We start from the raw sequence: 16,446 nt of genomic DNA on the forward strand, positions 1-16,446 counted from the left end.
GGGGGATTGTATTGTACAGTAAACCCTCGTTATCTCAGACCTCTTCATAACCAATTTCAATTATAGTGGACGGAGCATCCCCACAGTAATCAAACACCACTGTCTCTTTAAAAACACAACTGCTGGTTATTGAAATTGACAGGTATTGAAAATGATAAGCAATGTCTTTGATCAAAACTTGTGTAATGACAAAGCTCACAAAGTGCTGAAGTAACTGAGGCTGCCGACACCACCCTCCGGCCTAGATCACCACGCCAGCCACTTCCAGGCCAGACCTGGTAACCTTCACTGCCAGGCTCGGCTGCCAATGCCATCCCCTGCCCACACTGCCTTCCCAGCTGCTTCCAAGCCGGGCAGCTGACATCGCACGGCCTCTCTGGCTGGTCTGCTGATGCCACCCCCGGCCCGTACTGCCACCATGGACGCGTGCAGGCCGGGCTGCTGACACCAACTCTTGGCCGCTTGAAGGCCGGGCTACCAACATCACCTTCGGCCCGCACCCCTACCCCAGACACCCCCAATCTGGACCTACCAACATTCACCACCAGGCTGGGCTACCATCGCCACCCCGGCCCCCACTGCTACTATGACCTCTTCCAGGCCTTGCCTACCGCAGCCACCATCGACTTTTAATGCACTCCTGCTGCCCGTGGGCTGGGGCCGTCAACTCACCTGGATTCCAGGCCCAGTTCCGGAACAAGAATCTGAAGAAGTATCTCGACCCAAAACATCACCTAACCACGCTGTCCAGAGATGCTGCCTGACCTGCTGAGTTACTCCAGCACTTTGTGTCCTTTTGTGCCTTAACCAGCATCTGCAGTTTTTTGTTTCTACTCCTAACGTCATTCCTGTTATTACAGTATTTGAAAAGATTTTTCACTAACTTATTGGTTCATTCTTATTTATGGCTCTTTCAGTTTCCTGGTGACAGCGTTGTGACTGGTCAGGGCCAAATTAATGGGCGACTTGTTTATGTCTTCAGCCAGGTAATAATATATATCTACATTAAATCTTTTTCTTGGAAGGATTAAGAGTGTTTGGAGCTACTACTACACCTTGCTAAAACACGTGAGGGTAGATTTGATCTGGTTCCCCTCAAGTTCAGAATGCTAGAAATAAATGCAGGCTAGCTGTCAGATAATTTGGTATATTTTGGAAAACTAGCATATTTGCTGTGGGCTAATGGGCTGTGAAACTAAATAAATGCATTTCTTCTATTCTGGTAATCTGGTGGTAAGCTCTTTGGGTGCTTCCTTTCTGGTAATTTATCTGAACGTCATGAAGAAAGTGTAATTGTTCTCATCCCATACTTTTCAGATCTCCAAGATGGAGACGTTTGCCAAACTTTTCATTAACTCAAACCATGATGATAAAGTTATGCTTTTTTAATTTGAGTGAATGAGGCATGAAACCTGATCTGAAGAATAGTAATGAAGAGAACTAAAATCAATGCTCTTGTTAGTTGCATTTGAAATGCAATAAAAGCGATTACCCTTTCTGGAACATTGTGATATTGAACTCATTATCTTGCCTTTTTACCTTGCATTCAAATGTAGCCAAATGGTGTTGCAAGTGAGAGTATCAAAAATATATTTTGTGGAATACCTCCAACCTGACCCTAATCCAAGGGTTTCAATGGCATTTGTGCCTCTTTTGCTTATTAGGTAGAGAGAGGGAATTATTTTCTGCCAAGGTTATATAATATAACGACCAGTGCCCCTCGTAATCTGCTTGGGTAGCTTACAACCCAACAGTATGAACACTACATTCTCCAATTGTAGGTAACCACCAAATATTTTCCTCCAACTAGACACGCACCTATCTCCCTCCCCCCTCCTCCCAAACTATAACCACCTATTACTTGCCATTACTCCCCTGTTCCTCCTCGCTTTCAGCTTTCCTTCCCCCTCTCCCCAAACAAGTCCAAAGAAGGGTCCCAATGGGTCACTCCAGTACTCGGGTGAGTTTTAGACCTTGACTGCCTTCAGCAAAAATCATATTTTCCCCCCCTCCCCCCACCGTCCCTTTGAAACATTTCCATGCCTAGGTTCACTTGCTGATTCTCACACCTTTGCTGTTGTCGCCTCCAGACACAACTATTCCAAAGTACCTCTGGACAGACAGTCTTTTGTATTGTACCCTGAGGTAATACTCTCCCCTGATTCTGATTCCTAGCTTGTCGTCTTCGTGTTTCTGTGGTTTCTACCCAAGGATATACATTTACCCTTTTTTTTTTTTAAATTTGCGATCGATTTTTCCTTCCCATTCTCTAACCTGTTCCAGTCCCACAATTTGGAAATATGCGTTCTTTTAGTTCCATCTTATTGCACACTTCCAAGTTTAATTGCTTGCTACCGGCCGCTGGGGTTTCAGCAACCAAGGCTGTTGGCTTCATTATTCCTGCCACTATCATGCATCTATGGCTCTCTATAGTTCTTTTAAAAGCTCCTCAAGATATATTAAATATTAAAAGCTATGTAACTCCAGTTTTATGAGAAACTGATGTATATTCCACTTTATATTTACAATGCAAAAATTTTATTTCCTTTTTGGCAGGACTTTACAGTCTTTGGGGGAAGTTTGTCAGGAGCTCATGCACAGAAAATCTGTAAGGTAAAACAGTAAGCAACCAGACGTTGTATTCTGCAATGAATCCATTTAATCAAGAAAGGACTCTGTATGTTCTAAAGCTACATGTAACTACTTAGTAGAAGCGTTCACATCGCAACCCCTGTCAAGTTCCATGTATGCTCCATGTAACTTGCTAATTCTACCACCACCTTAGTGCTATTAGCACCCTCACACCTTAGCTGTAAAGACTCACAAAGATTCAAGATCGCAATATTAGTCAGTGTCACCAACACGGGTCTTTTTCAAGACCGGCACTGACTGTCATATCTGTGAACATCAAAGGCTTTTCCAATAGCGCAACGATGTATACAGCAGTGGCGAGCCACTATATAGCATAAGGACACGAAAGAAGAAGACTACAGGCGAGATGTGCTATGCAAATCATTATCTTTTAAACTGAGCACTAACACTTGAAGCAAAACATGCAACTGCTCTATGGTCTAACATTTTAGTTAAATTAAGGCAGAGTATGATTGTTTCGGTCTCATTCTTTAGATACCCGTTTTGCCATTCCTTCCTGTCCTAACCACCACCTTGATTCATTTGCTGCAAATGGAGGCTGCATGTTACATGGGTTACAGCTATTGCAGCATGGGTTCCACATGGTTACAGCTCCTGTGTGGGTTTTGAAAGGTTTTATGTACTTGGGGTTTCCCAAACGATACAAAATTGAACCAGTAAAGATATACAGAAATGGTCTGCTACCTAGATTACATAAATCCAGATGAAATAAAATGTAATCATTGGAACATCAATTTTAAGGATATTAATTTATCAAATATAATTTATTTTCTAGATAATGGATCAGGCTCTCTTGGTGGGGGCTCCAGTAATAGGTCTGAATGACTCTGGAGGAGCACGTATTCAGGAAGGTGTGGAGTCATTGGCTGGTTATGCTGATATTTTCCTGGTGAGATTTGCAATATGTAAAATTAAACAAACACAAGAACATTAATTTTCATGTAGTTTTTGTGTTTTTAATCAGGTTTTGCTTGAAGCTGATGGGGTAGGGTGAAAAAATATGACATATTTTTAACCTTTTCAATGTCGTGTGATTTATTTACTGTTTTTCCATGCACAACAGCTTTATTTACCTGCAAATGAAAACTTAAATCAGTTGTAAATACTAAAGAGTAATTAGAACATAGAGTACATGAACATGCCCTTCGGCCCACAGTGGTTGTGCTAACATGATGCCGAAATAAACAACTCTTATCTGCTTCCATATGCCTCCAATCCTAGCATGTTCATGTGTTTGTCCAAAAACCTCTTAAATGCTATTATCGAATTGCCCCCACCATCCTCTACATAAAGAAAACATGCACCGCGCATCTCCTTTAAACTTCGTCCCTCTCGCCTTGAGGCTGTGCCGTCACATATCTGACATTTCCACAGTCAGATGATGTTTTGTCTGCCCTATCAATAATAAAATAGTAGCCTTTTATTCAGACCCATAGATTACTTGCTCCCAGATGATGATCCCAGTAACATCAGGCATTTCATAATGTAATCTAGAGTTTATATTTCTTATGTTGCAATTAAGTACAAAGCACAAGCTTTGTTCAGTAAGGATATTTTGCAAGTTTCAACATAGAGCCTTGGGGCATACAGTGTCATTTTTGTTTGAGCAAGGAATTTTGCTCATCTGAATGTGTATGCCACTTTTGTGATCTAGGCGAGAAGCATCAACCCTTTATAAGATAGTTTGCTTTCAACACAGTACAATGCCTATCTATGCTTATTAGATTAGATTAGATTAGATTCGTTTATTGTCATTCAGACCTTTCGGTCTGAACGAAATTTTGTTTCCCTGCAGTCATACATATAATTTTAAAAAATGACAAAAACACATAGTCAACACAAATTTAACATCCACCACAGTGAGTTCACCAAACACCTCCTCACTGTGGTGGAAGGCAAAATCTTAAAGTCTCTGGCTCTTCCCTCTTTGTTCTCCCCCTGCGCCGAGGCGACGGTTCAAACGCCGTGGGTGGTCGCCGCCTCGCCACAGCTCAGAGGCCGAGTCGGGCCTCCGCCGCCACAGCCCCGGGGCCGAGTCAGGTCTCCGCCGCCTCCGCCACAGCTTCGAGGCCGAGTCGGGCCTCCGCCGCTGCTGTTGCTGCCGCCGCCACAGCTCCAGGGCCGAGTCAGGTCCCCGCCGCCACCGCCACAGCCCCGGTGCCGAGCCAGGTCTCCGCCGCCGCTGCTGCCGCCACAGCTCCAGGGCCGAGTCAGGTCTCCGCCGCCGCAGCTCCGTTGCCGAGTCAGGTCCCCGCCGCCACCGCCACAGCCCCGGTGCCGAGCCAGGTCTCCGCTGCCGCTGCTGCCGCCACAGCTCCAGGGCCGAGTCAGGTCTCCACCGCCGCAGCTCCGTTGCCGAGTCAGGTCTCCGCCGCTGCCGCTGCCGCCACAGCTCCAGGGCCAAGTCAGGTATCCGCTGCTGCTGCCGCCGCCACAGCTCCAGGGCCGAGTCAGGTCTCCGCCGCCGCTACAGCTCCGTTGCCGAGTCAGGTCTCCGCTGCTGCTGCTGCCGCCACAGCTCCAGGGCCGAGTCAGGTCTCCGCTGCTGCTGCTGCTGCCGCCACAGCTCCAGGGCCGAGTCAGGTCTCCTGATGCTGATGTAAATGTAGTTACATGCTGATGTAAATGTAGTTACATTGAATTCTTATTTATAATGTTAGCCTGCCACTCTCATCCAATTGTTAAGAGGGAAAAGCTTGAAGTGATGGAATGCCAAAGCCTGTATCTGATATTGTTTGCCAGTGAAGGTTTGTGCAAGGAGGGTTTCCCTTAACAAAGTCGCTGCTGGGAATTGGAACCCAACCACATGGAACAATATCTGAAGAAAGGTCCCAATCCAAAATATCACTTCCTGCGATGCTGCATGACCCACTGAGTTACTCCAGCAGTCTTTTTTGTAAATCAGCTTCTGCAGTTCCTTGTGTCTGGAATAATGTTTACATTGCAGTTACATTTTAATGAATTTTGACCTACAATCATTTATGTCTCTGAAATTTTATAAATTGCATAAATCAAAAAGTATGAACTTTTCATGCAAACTTTTAATAGTATCAAGACAGTCATCCTAATATGCTTCCTTTCGTATGTTGCTGGGTACATTTAAAATAAAGATTATAGATTGATGTAGAATCAACAAAGGATCAACTTTTAATGGTGAAACATGCCACAAATATTGATGGCTGTTTTAATGAATTTAGCTGATTTATCATCTTGCTTTGATGAACAACTTGCTTTATGCATTAGATTCCTACTGTATTGCAATAACAGTTTGAATTTGATATTTTGCAGAGAAATGTATTGACCTCCGGAGTCATTCCCCAGATCTCCCTCATCATGGGTCCTTGTGCTGGTGGTGCTGTCTATTCACCTGCCTTAACTGACTTTACATTTATGGTAAAGGTAAGGTACATTAATTAATGATTCGATTACAGAAGTCCCTTGTTTTATGTTCTGCCTTTGTAACCAAGAAATCCTATTTGGAATTGAGCCATTGTTGCAATATGTGTTCCAGGCAAGCTAAATGAACACAAAAGTTATTCTGAGAGATGTAACAAACATTTGTTTTGCCTGACAAATTATGTACAACAAAGGATTACATTATATTGGATGTGCAATTCATCAGTCTGAATTGCTGATTTTTCACAACTTGCTATTTGACTTGTTGTTTCTCCACTTGGGCTCCTTTCTGTGCCTGAATGTGGCAAGTGATTAGAAAATCGTTTAATTCAAGAAAATATTTAGTGTTGAATATTTTTTATGATGTATATGTCTTAAAAACATCGGCATTTCCTTTTGAGAGGTAGACTTGGTCATAGTCTAGATAATGGATACTTATTATTAGTTTATAAAGGTAGAAATTCATTAAGTAACAAGAAAAATGTACCTTAAAAGAAAATCAATTGATAATGAATGTGAGATGAACCTTAGTGGTTTATTATTGTCAATTCAACCAAGGTACATTGAAAAGTTTTGTCTGCATGCTATACAATCAAATCATACACAAGTAGTGCAAAGAGAAATATACCAGAGTGCCGAATATAAAATTACAGTATTATAGCAATAGTTAGAAAGAAGTCAAAGGGCTACAGGGAGGTAGGTTGGAAGATTGGGACTGCACCCTAGCTTATGAGAAAACTGTTCAGTCGTCTGATAACAGTGGAGAAGGAGCAGTTCCTGAATTGTCTGGTATCTTATGTCCAACTGAAGAGGTGAGATGCGGGAATGAATGGTGAAAATAGACACACAAAGCTGGAGTAACTCAACGGCACAGGTAGTATTTCTGGAGAGAAGGAATGGGTGACATTTTGGGTCGAGACCCTTCTTCAAACTGAAAATCACGGGAAAGGGATACGAGAGATATAAATGATGATGTGGAGAGATATAGAACAATGAATGAAAGATATGCAAAAATATAATGATATAGGAAACAGGCCATTGTTAGTTGTTTGTTGAGTGAAAACGAGGAGCTGGTATTCCTTCTCTCCAGAGATGCTGCCTGTCTCGCTGAGTTACTCCAGCCTTTTGTGTCTATCTTTGGTTTAAACTAGCATCTGCAGTTCCTTCCTTACGGGGAGAAAAGATGAAATACGAAGGTAAGCTGGCCAATAATATAAAAGAGGATAGCAAGTGTTTCTTCAGTTGTATAAAGAGCAAAAAAGAGGCAATAGTGGACGCTGTGATAATGGGGAATAAAGAAATGGCAGAGGAGTTGATTAACATTTTTTGCATCAGTCTTCACAGTGGAAGACACCAACAATGTGCTTGAAATTCAAGAGAGTCTGGGGATGGAAGTTAGTGGAGTGGTTATTACTAGGGAGAAGGTGCTTGGGAAACTGAAAGGGATGAAGGTGGATAAGTCACCTGGACCGGATGGACTGCACCCTAGAGTTCTGAAAGAGGTGGCTTGAGAGATTGTGGAGTTATTGATAGTGGTATTTCATGAATCACTAGAGTCAGGAGTGGTCCTAGATGATTGGAAAATTGCCAATGTTACCCCGCTGCACATAAAGAGAGCAAGGCAGAATAGTGGGAACTAAAGGCCGGTTAGTCTGACTTTGGTGGTTGGTAAGATTTAAGAGTCCATTATAAAGGATGAGGTTACGGAGTACTTAGAAGTTCATGATAAAATAGGCCAAATTCAGCATGGCTTTGTGAAGGGGAGGTCTTGCTAGACAAATTTGCTGGAATTTTTTGAAGAAGTAAATAATAGGATAGGCAAAGCACAGTCAGTACATGATGTTCACTTAGATTTTCAGAGAGCCTTTGAAAATATGCCACACGTTAGGCTGCTTGGGAAGATGAGAGCCCATGGTATCAAAGGGCAGAAACTGGATAGCAGGTTGGCTGGATGGCAATAAAGGAGGGGCTGCCAATGACGAGGAGTTTCGCTAGGGTCAGTGCTGGGGCCACTACTCTTCACATTGTCTATTAATGATTTGGACGAAGGGATTGAAGGCTTTGTGACAAAGTTTGCAGATGATTAGGTGGCCGATTAGGAAAAGGGGAGATGCAACGAGACCTGGGTGTCATGGTACACCAGTCATTGAAAGTAGGCATGCAGGTGCAGCAGGCAGTGAAGAAAGTGGTATCAATTGTGGGAGGATGATTTTCTGTCTCTACGTAATCCTGTTAGTCTCTGTCCAAGATGGCTGCCGTGAAGGGAGAGTGGACGCTGGCGCGCTTTGGCTGCCGCTGCTCTCTCTTCACATTGTGTTTTTGATTTTCTGTTTTTGGACTGAATTCTGTTTTTAGTTTGTGTCTGTGATGTCTTTATTATTTATTTTACTCTGATTATATGTTTATATTCCTGTTAATCTATGTAAGGTGTCCTTGAGATGTCTGAAAGGTGTCCAACAAATAAAATGTATTATTATTATTAAGAAAGCGAATGGTATGTTAGCATTCATAGCAAAAGCATTTGAGTATAGGAGCAGGGAGGTTCTACTGCAGTTGTACAGGGTCTTGGTGAGACCACACCTGGAGTATTGCGTACAGGTTTGGTCTCCTAATCTGAGGAAAGACATTCTTGCCATAGAGGGAGTACAGAGAAGATTCACCAGACTGTTTCCTGGGATGTCAGGACTTTCATATGAAGAAAGACTGGATAGACTCGGCTTGTACTCGCTAGAATTTAGAAGATTGAGGGGGGATCTTATAGAAACTTACAAAATTCTTAAGGGGCTGGACAGGCTAGATGCAGGAAGATTGTTCCCGATGTTGGGGAAGTCCAGAAAAAGGGGTCACAGTCTAAGGATAAGGGGAAAATCTTTTAGGACCGAGATGAGACATACATTTTTCACACAGAGAGTGGTGAATATCTGGAATTCTCTGCCACAGAAGGTAGTGGAGGCCAGTTCATTGGCTATATTTAAGAGGTAGTTAGATGTGGCCCTTGTGGCTAAAGGGATCAGGGGGTATGGAGGTACAGGATACTGAGTTGGATGATCAGCCATGATCATATTGAATGCAGGCTCGAAGGGCCGAATGGCCTACTCCTGCACCTATTTGCTATGTTTCTATGATACGAAAATACGTGGAGGTACAGGTTGGGAGAGTTTGCAGAGAAGTGGCAGATGGAATATAGTGTCGCAAAGTGTGGAGTAATGCATTTTGGTAGTAGGAATAAAGGCGTAGACTATTTTCTAAATGGGGCGAGAATCCTGAAATCGGAAGTGCAAAGGGACTTGGGAGTGCTGGTGCAGGATTCCCAAAAAGTTAATCTGTAAGTCGAATTGGTAGTAAAGAAAGCAAACTCAATGCTAGCATTTATTTCAAGAGGGCTATATACAAAAACAGGGATATAATGTTGAGGCTCTATAAGGCCGCATTTGGAATATTGTGAGCAATTTTGGGCACCATATCTGAGGAAGGATGTGCTGGCTCTGGAGAGGGTCCAGATGAGGTTTACAAGAATTATCCTAGGAATGAGTAGGTTAACTTATGATGAGCGTTTGTCGGCACTGGGCCTGTACTCGCTGGAGTTTAGAAGAATGAGGGGGTCCTCGTTGAAACAAACAGAATAGTGAAAGGCTTGGATGGAGTGGATGTTTCCACTAGTTGGAGAACCCAGGACTCAAAATCAAAGGGTGTTCATTTAGGAAGGAGATGAGGAGAAATGTATTTAGTCAGAGGGTGGTGAATCTGTGTAATTCTTTACCACAGAAGGCTTTGGAGGTCAAGTCAGTGGGTATTTTTAAGGCAGAGATAGATAGATTCTTGATTAGCACAGGTTCAGGTTATGGGGAGAAGACAGGAGAATGGGGTTAGGAGGGAGAGATAGGTCAGCCATGATTGAACGGCAGCGTAGACTTGTTGGGCCAAATGGCCTAATTCTACTCCTATTCCTTATGATTAGTATTGTACATACAGCAATCCTTTTACTTAACATGCCACATTCACTATATCCTCTTGCACATTGTGTGCAAAACAGGTTTAGATGGTAGGTATTGTACTGTAACCTCTCACTCCAACAATAACCATCAGATAGGATCCCTGAAGAGGTGCTGATATGTGTCACTGTCACCAATCTGAAGTGGAAGAGACACAAACATGTCCTCTCCCAACACTTTGTATGCCAGATGGAGGTTGGTTATGATTTCATACAACCTTCAGTTTTGAGGACTGCTTACAATGGATATGAAGTTCCAAGTCTATTTGGAGGGCAATCCTGTTTCTATCTACAACATACTGATGACGAGGCATTTTGCAAAATGGTGCCGTGAGTCTGATTGAGTGAAATGTCTAATTGGATTTGCTGCCTTGAGGACTGTAAGCAAGTTGTATGCTGCCAAATTCTCCAACTACATTGTGACTGAAGGGATTCCCCTTCAGATACTTCACCAGCTGAGAGAAGTTAGAGGGTGTGATCAAACTTGCGGGCATGTTGTGTCTGGTCAAACCCACCCTGCTCAAAGTGGATCACACATGGAACCTTTTTGTTTGTGTACCAGAAAGCTATTTAGCTTCTGGTGCACCATGCAAAAGAATGGCCACTGGTGTAGAGCATGGCATTGACCAATACCACAATATCTTATAACTTATCACCGATCCTATAAATGTGCTACCAACTAGCTCAACCTTCATAGTTTTTGGTGCCCCAATCCAGATTCTGATTATCTTCAGATACCAAAGGATTAGATAAAAAATAATGCGTTCTCACTTTGCTCCAGTTCGATTTTGCCTCCACAGTCACAGCTACCCACGAGCCTATGGACTGTCAGACAGTACAGGAGTCAGAGGTTATGGGGAGATAGTAGGAGAATGGGGTTAGAAAGGAGAGATGGATCACCCATGATTGAATGGTGGAGTAGACTTGATGGGCCGAATGGCCTAATTCTACTCTTATTCCTTTTGACCTTATGATGGTTAGAACAAAAATCTGTGACATTATCCATGCATGGGGAAATCCCCACCTATGTGTCTGCACTGCTCGAGGTAGTCCATTGGATATCGATATTATTCCTAATGGGAATGATAATAGACTCGATGGAGCAAATGACTAAGATTGGAGAGAGAGGGCAGCTCTTCCTGATTTCGTTGAATTGGATCCCCAGTTGTTGATTGGAAGCAATTGCTCCACCAACATCTGGTTGATTTTTACCAAGAACATGGGTATACTTTCTGATATTTGTTCTTTTTCCTTTTTCTCTCTGTAGAAGAGGATGTTGAGACCTTTGCAGGCTGACATGCTGCTTGCCAGAAGTGTGCCTTCAAACTTTTTTTAAGATCTGGGCCTATTCAGTCTCTCAAGGGCAGGGTACAAATTCATGAGTAAGCCAATGCTTCTGGGACTAATTCCCTTCTCAAAACCACTGGATGGCCTTTGTCAGCTTGGCGAAAGTCACTGATTGATATTTACTCTGCCACTTACTGACTTCTTTAAAAAAAATCCAAGATGTAGATCCTCACCATGTTGGATTATAAAAACAGCGTTGAGACATTTTTCTCCATTGGCCTGCAATTCAGAGCTCCCTATGCAGCTTCTGGAAAAAAGAAATGCATGGCATAGGCGTGACTGGAAGATCATCTTGTAAAGTGTGTCTTTCATGCCCTACAGACATCAAACCTGTATTGAAGAATTTTTGCATATGTTTCTGAAGTTTTGACATCTTGCTTGCTTGTGCCTGCCACGGTCTCATGAATTTAAAAGACAAGTAGCATTTAGGAAATCAGAAGCACTTTGTGAAAATGCAAGTTTTGGGTTTTGGTTTGTTATTTGTTTTGAAGCAGAAACAGAATCTGAGATTATTTGGCTGGCTCTGATCAGCATTAATGAAGAAGTCCATTCAGCTCTTTACTTAGAGACTCCTAATTTTTTACAGTACTGATTTCCACAAATGCTAGCATGCTGGTTTGAGTTTTTTTGTTTTTCAGTTTTGTCATATTGCCAAGTTAGCATTTGGTTTAAAACAAAGCAAAATATACTATGATCTTTGTAGTTAGTAACGGTCTTTTTCAAAAAATGCTCATTTATTTGTGCTGCTTTGATTTGATTCTGATTAGATCAATGTTGTGGTTTGCAGGGTACTTCTTACTTATTCATTACTGGCCCAGATGTGGTGAAATCTGTTACCAATGAGGATGTGACACAGGAAGACCTTGGTGGTGCAAAAACCCACACTGCAGTTTCAGGTGACATGACTTTTAGAGAGTGAGAATGTTATTGAGTGATCAGTAGAGCCAGGATTTTGCCATAAATGCCATGTGCCTTTTTTTGATTATTTCAGCAAGATAATGCCTTTTTCACGATTGAGTGCCTAAATCAGGCTTTTTTGCCGTTTTAACGTAACTTACAAGAAAATTTACACCACCGGGACGAAACCCGGCTGTAAGTGGGTGTTAAGTGATGATTGGAGAGGGGTGGTGGGAAAGGGTCCAGTCTTTGCAAACTGGAGTCATGCTTTAAGTAGGTGTGAAGTGTTGGTTGGGGTTACCAGGGTTAAGTTTCTGTTTATCGAAACTGCAGTAGAACTCGTTCAGGTCGTTGGTCAGCTGACGATTGTCCAAGGAGTGGGGGTTTTTCCTCTTGTAGCTTGTGATTTCTTGCAAGTCCTTCCACACTGAAGAAGAGTCATTTGCTGAGAACTTGCTCCTCAACTTCTCAGAGTACCTTTCCTTGGCTGCTCTGATTCCTCTTCTTAGTTTGTACTTAGGCATGCCTGTCGAAGTCTGCATCCCCACTCCTGTAGGATCTACCCCTGCAAGCGTCAAAATGCCTAAAGTCAAGTCAACGCCTTGTGAAAAAAACTGAACGATTTGGTGAGAGTGTACGGGAGAGATATATTCTCTACAGACAACTGTGCGCTGTTTTGCAACGCATGCGAGAAAGCAGTGAATCATGAGAAGAAATATTTCATCTCCATGCATGTACAGACCACTAAACACAAGTTGGTGGCAGAGAAACAGAAGGTAGGAAATACGCAAGCTTGTCTCCTCCCAACATTTACTGCTGGCTCCAATCGCAAATCTGATTTTTCGAGTGATCTGTGCAACGCATTCATTGATTCTGGAATTCCACTGTGGAAATTGAAAAACAAATCTCTCAGAGGTTTTTTAGGGAAGTACACAGAGGAGCATATACCAAGTGAGTCATCATTATGGAAAAATTATGTTGACAGCAACTTCAACATTGTGCAGAAAATTAGAGATGAAGTTGCATGCAACAAAATATGGATCTCAATAGACGAGATAACTGATGCTGTGGGGAGATTTGTTGCCAATGTGGTCATTGGTACACTGGAGGCAGGTCAACCATCAAAGGAGTATTTCTTGACATCGAAAGTATTGCAGAAGTCAAAGAGCTAAACTATTGCTCAGTTGTTTACATCTTCACTTGCTGTACTTTGTACTTAAAGTTCCTGGCGATGTAGGTGAAGACATACAAGGAAAATGTGAGAGGGTGATTTTAGCTAACAAAGATCTTGAAGAAATACAAAACACAGCTAAAGTTCTCAAAGGTAGTTGTAATGCACAAGATATGAACATGAATGTAGAGTTTGTAGCTTGTTTCAGGTATGCACCATTCACCTCAGCTGGGGTAGAAAACAACTGTAGCATATTCTGTCTGACAGACAGCATAGTTTAACACCAGATAATTTGAAAAAATGCTGGTAGTTATGTGCAACCAGGCTACTTTGGTCATTTAATGTAGCATACCTTTATAATTATCATTTTTAACCCTAGTTTGGTGGTGGAAATAAATGCCTTTTTTGTCAATGAATGCCTTTTGTGCCTTTTTTGTAATTTTATTATGCCTTTTTGCCTGCCTATTTCAGCGATTTTTAGTGCCTAGACATCCTGGCTCTAGTGATCAGTATCAGTATTTCTACTTTTTAAGTGTGCTGGATTAATGGTTGCCATTTATTTCACGTGTATTGTTGTTATTTTTGTTTTCCCATCTTTGGGTGCTGCTCATTTCAAAGTGATATTTGTGTATGAAGAAGCTATTCACCTGGATTTAAGTACAGATTATGAATTAATTCATATCATTAAATTGAGGAATGTAAATATTTACTGTTGTAAATATTTGCACAAATCCCTTTGAGATGATTGAAATGTTGACTGGCTATTTCCTTCCTCAGATGCTGCCTAGTCCACTGACTTCCTTCAGCTGCCCACCTTTTGTGACAGATTCTAGCATCTGAGGTTTCCTGTGCCTACACAAATAACATGTTCTGGGATTTGCAGGAGGATGGTATTAGGACTGGTTAAATTATGTTTTATCACTTAATTTCAGGAAGGGAGGTAAATTAAATTCTGAGTAAAGTATTAATCATCTAGAAAAGTAGGATTTGCACAAGAACCAGGAAATAATTATTAATGGTAGATCATTTGGTAATACAATACGACAAATGTGATAGAATTGCTTCAGGAGACTTTCAAAAAGGGACGATGAGGGTGATAAATATAATGTAGTTCCACGTCTACTTCAAAAATACTTTTGGCAAGTTTCCACATGATAGTGATTAATAGGAAGGGATTATTTCTATTGGCATAAATGTTAGTTATCAGGAGCATAGATTTAAAATAATTGTTAGAATATCAAGAATAAAGTTGAAAAGGTTTTAGACTCACTGTATATTGGAGGCCTTGAACTCGTTCTCCGAAAATATGGTGAACATAGGAAATTTGCCTTTAAAAAGATCTTTGATATGCCTGTGATATACAGTAACTAATAAAATTACACCCCAAATTCAGATTGGGTCAACACAAACACAGCGGCCTTCCATTTTGTTATCATTTTCTAAGGTTATTTTTCACGTTTAAACTTCAATAGTTCCCTCTTGGATTCTCTTAGATCTATCCAAATCTACAACTATGTATTTTTTAAGTTTAAAAAATCTACTTAGCAAGTAGTTGTGATCCCGTGGGACATCAGCTGTAGTTGCAGCATTGCAGCTTGTTTGGTAGATTTATCACATGCAAACTTGTATATTCTCTCTCCCAAAACCTACATTTAGACCAGTAATGAAGACAGTAAACGGGAAAAACCATGATGTTGGTAACTTTTCTCCAAGCAGATTAAAATTAATTGACAATTTATTGCCTGGGGACATTAAGTCAGTTCTTATTGCAGTGTAGCAGTTAAATCTGTGTTTTGTCATGCAGTATAACTAATTTGAAACACCTTATGAATGATCGCGAATGATCATTACGAATTTACACCTTACGAATGATTGCGAATGATCAAATGGAATGTGCTTCATAGGTAACCTTCATCAATTAATAGCTTGTTTAAAAAAGAAAAAGATTTTAATTAGTAAAGCATGGCCTGGCCTTTACTAGAAGCAAGAAACTGCAGATGCTCGACAGCTGAAACATAAACACAAAATGCTGTACAAACTCTGCATGTCAATAGTATCTGTGGAGAGAGAAACATAATGACAGGTCATTGACCTGAAATGCTAATCCTGCTTCTCTCTCCACAGATGCTGCCCGACCTGAATATTTCCAGCATTTTCTGTCTTGACAGTGCTCCTGAAGATGCACTCTCTAAGTGAGCACTGTGGGTTTTCTAATAATTTATCTTAATTATTACTTAAGATAAAACTAATTGAGTTGTATTGGGAAGCAGCCAATACACTAATAAGCAAAAGAAGAAGAGACTTGCATAGCACATGCTCAATGATCTTTAGGTTAGTACCATTTGGGCCTGTAGTCTGTATAAGACTTGTTTATTTTAATACAGGTGCACAACCTTTTATCCGAAAGCCTTGGGACCAGACACTTGTCGGATTTCGGACATTTTCGGATTTCCGAATGGAAGATATTTAGCGTAGATTAGGTAGGTAGCGCGGGCGGCTTGAAAAGTCTGGAGCAGCGGCCTCCTCCCCGGAGACCGGGAGAATCATTGCATAAATGTTAGTCAGTTAGTTTGGAGGGATTTTATGTGGTGGTGGTGGAGTAGGGGTGAAGGGGGAAACTTTAATTCTTAGTCCCCTACCTGGTCGGCGACTCCCAACATCGCGGAGCTGGGGGCTCCGTCCGGCCGCGGGCGGCGCCTGTTGGAGCTCCGACCCCGGCAACTCGACCCCTGGCTGCGAGGCGCTCCAAATCCAGCGCCGCCCGCGAATGTTGGGAGTCGGCGGTCACAGCGCTCCGGAGCTTGTCGCACGGCGACCCGGTAAGGCATTGCCCGCTCCCCGCTGGTATCCCAGCGCTGCGACGCCGCCGACTCCCGACATTCGCGGAGCTGGGGCGTCCAGCCACGGGCCGCGCTGGATTTGGAGCGCCTCGCAGCCAGGGGTAGAGTTGCCGGGGTCGGAGCTACAACCGGCGCCGCCCGCAGCCCCACCG

At 42.3% G+C, this 16,446-nt stretch overlaps 1 protein-coding gene across 2 annotated transcripts in view; it reads left to right on the forward strand.

Annotated features, from left to right (window-relative positions):
• pccb (propionyl-CoA carboxylase subunit beta) overlaps positions 1-16,446 on the forward strand; it is a 44,017-nt gene that overhangs the window by 10,407 nt on the left and 17,164 nt on the right. For both annotated transcript variants that reach the window (XM_055646183.1, XM_055646182.1), the window contains exons 3-7: positions 918-986; positions 2,557-2,613; positions 3,428-3,541; positions 5,941-6,051; positions 12,174-12,282. In XM_055646183.1, coding sequence (XP_055502158.1) covers positions 918-986; positions 2,557-2,613; positions 3,428-3,541; positions 5,941-6,051; positions 12,174-12,282 — 460 coding nt within the window. The remainder of the gene's footprint in view (positions 1-917; positions 987-2,556; positions 2,614-3,427; positions 3,542-5,940; positions 6,052-12,173; positions 12,283-16,446) is intronic.

Source organism: Leucoraja erinacea, chromosome 14, assembly GCF_028641065.1.
Source record: "Leucoraja erinacea ecotype New England chromosome 14, Leri_hhj_1, whole genome shotgun sequence".
NCBI classification, from domain to species: Eukaryota; Metazoa; Chordata; class Chondrichthyes; order Rajiformes; family Rajidae; genus Leucoraja; species Leucoraja erinaceus.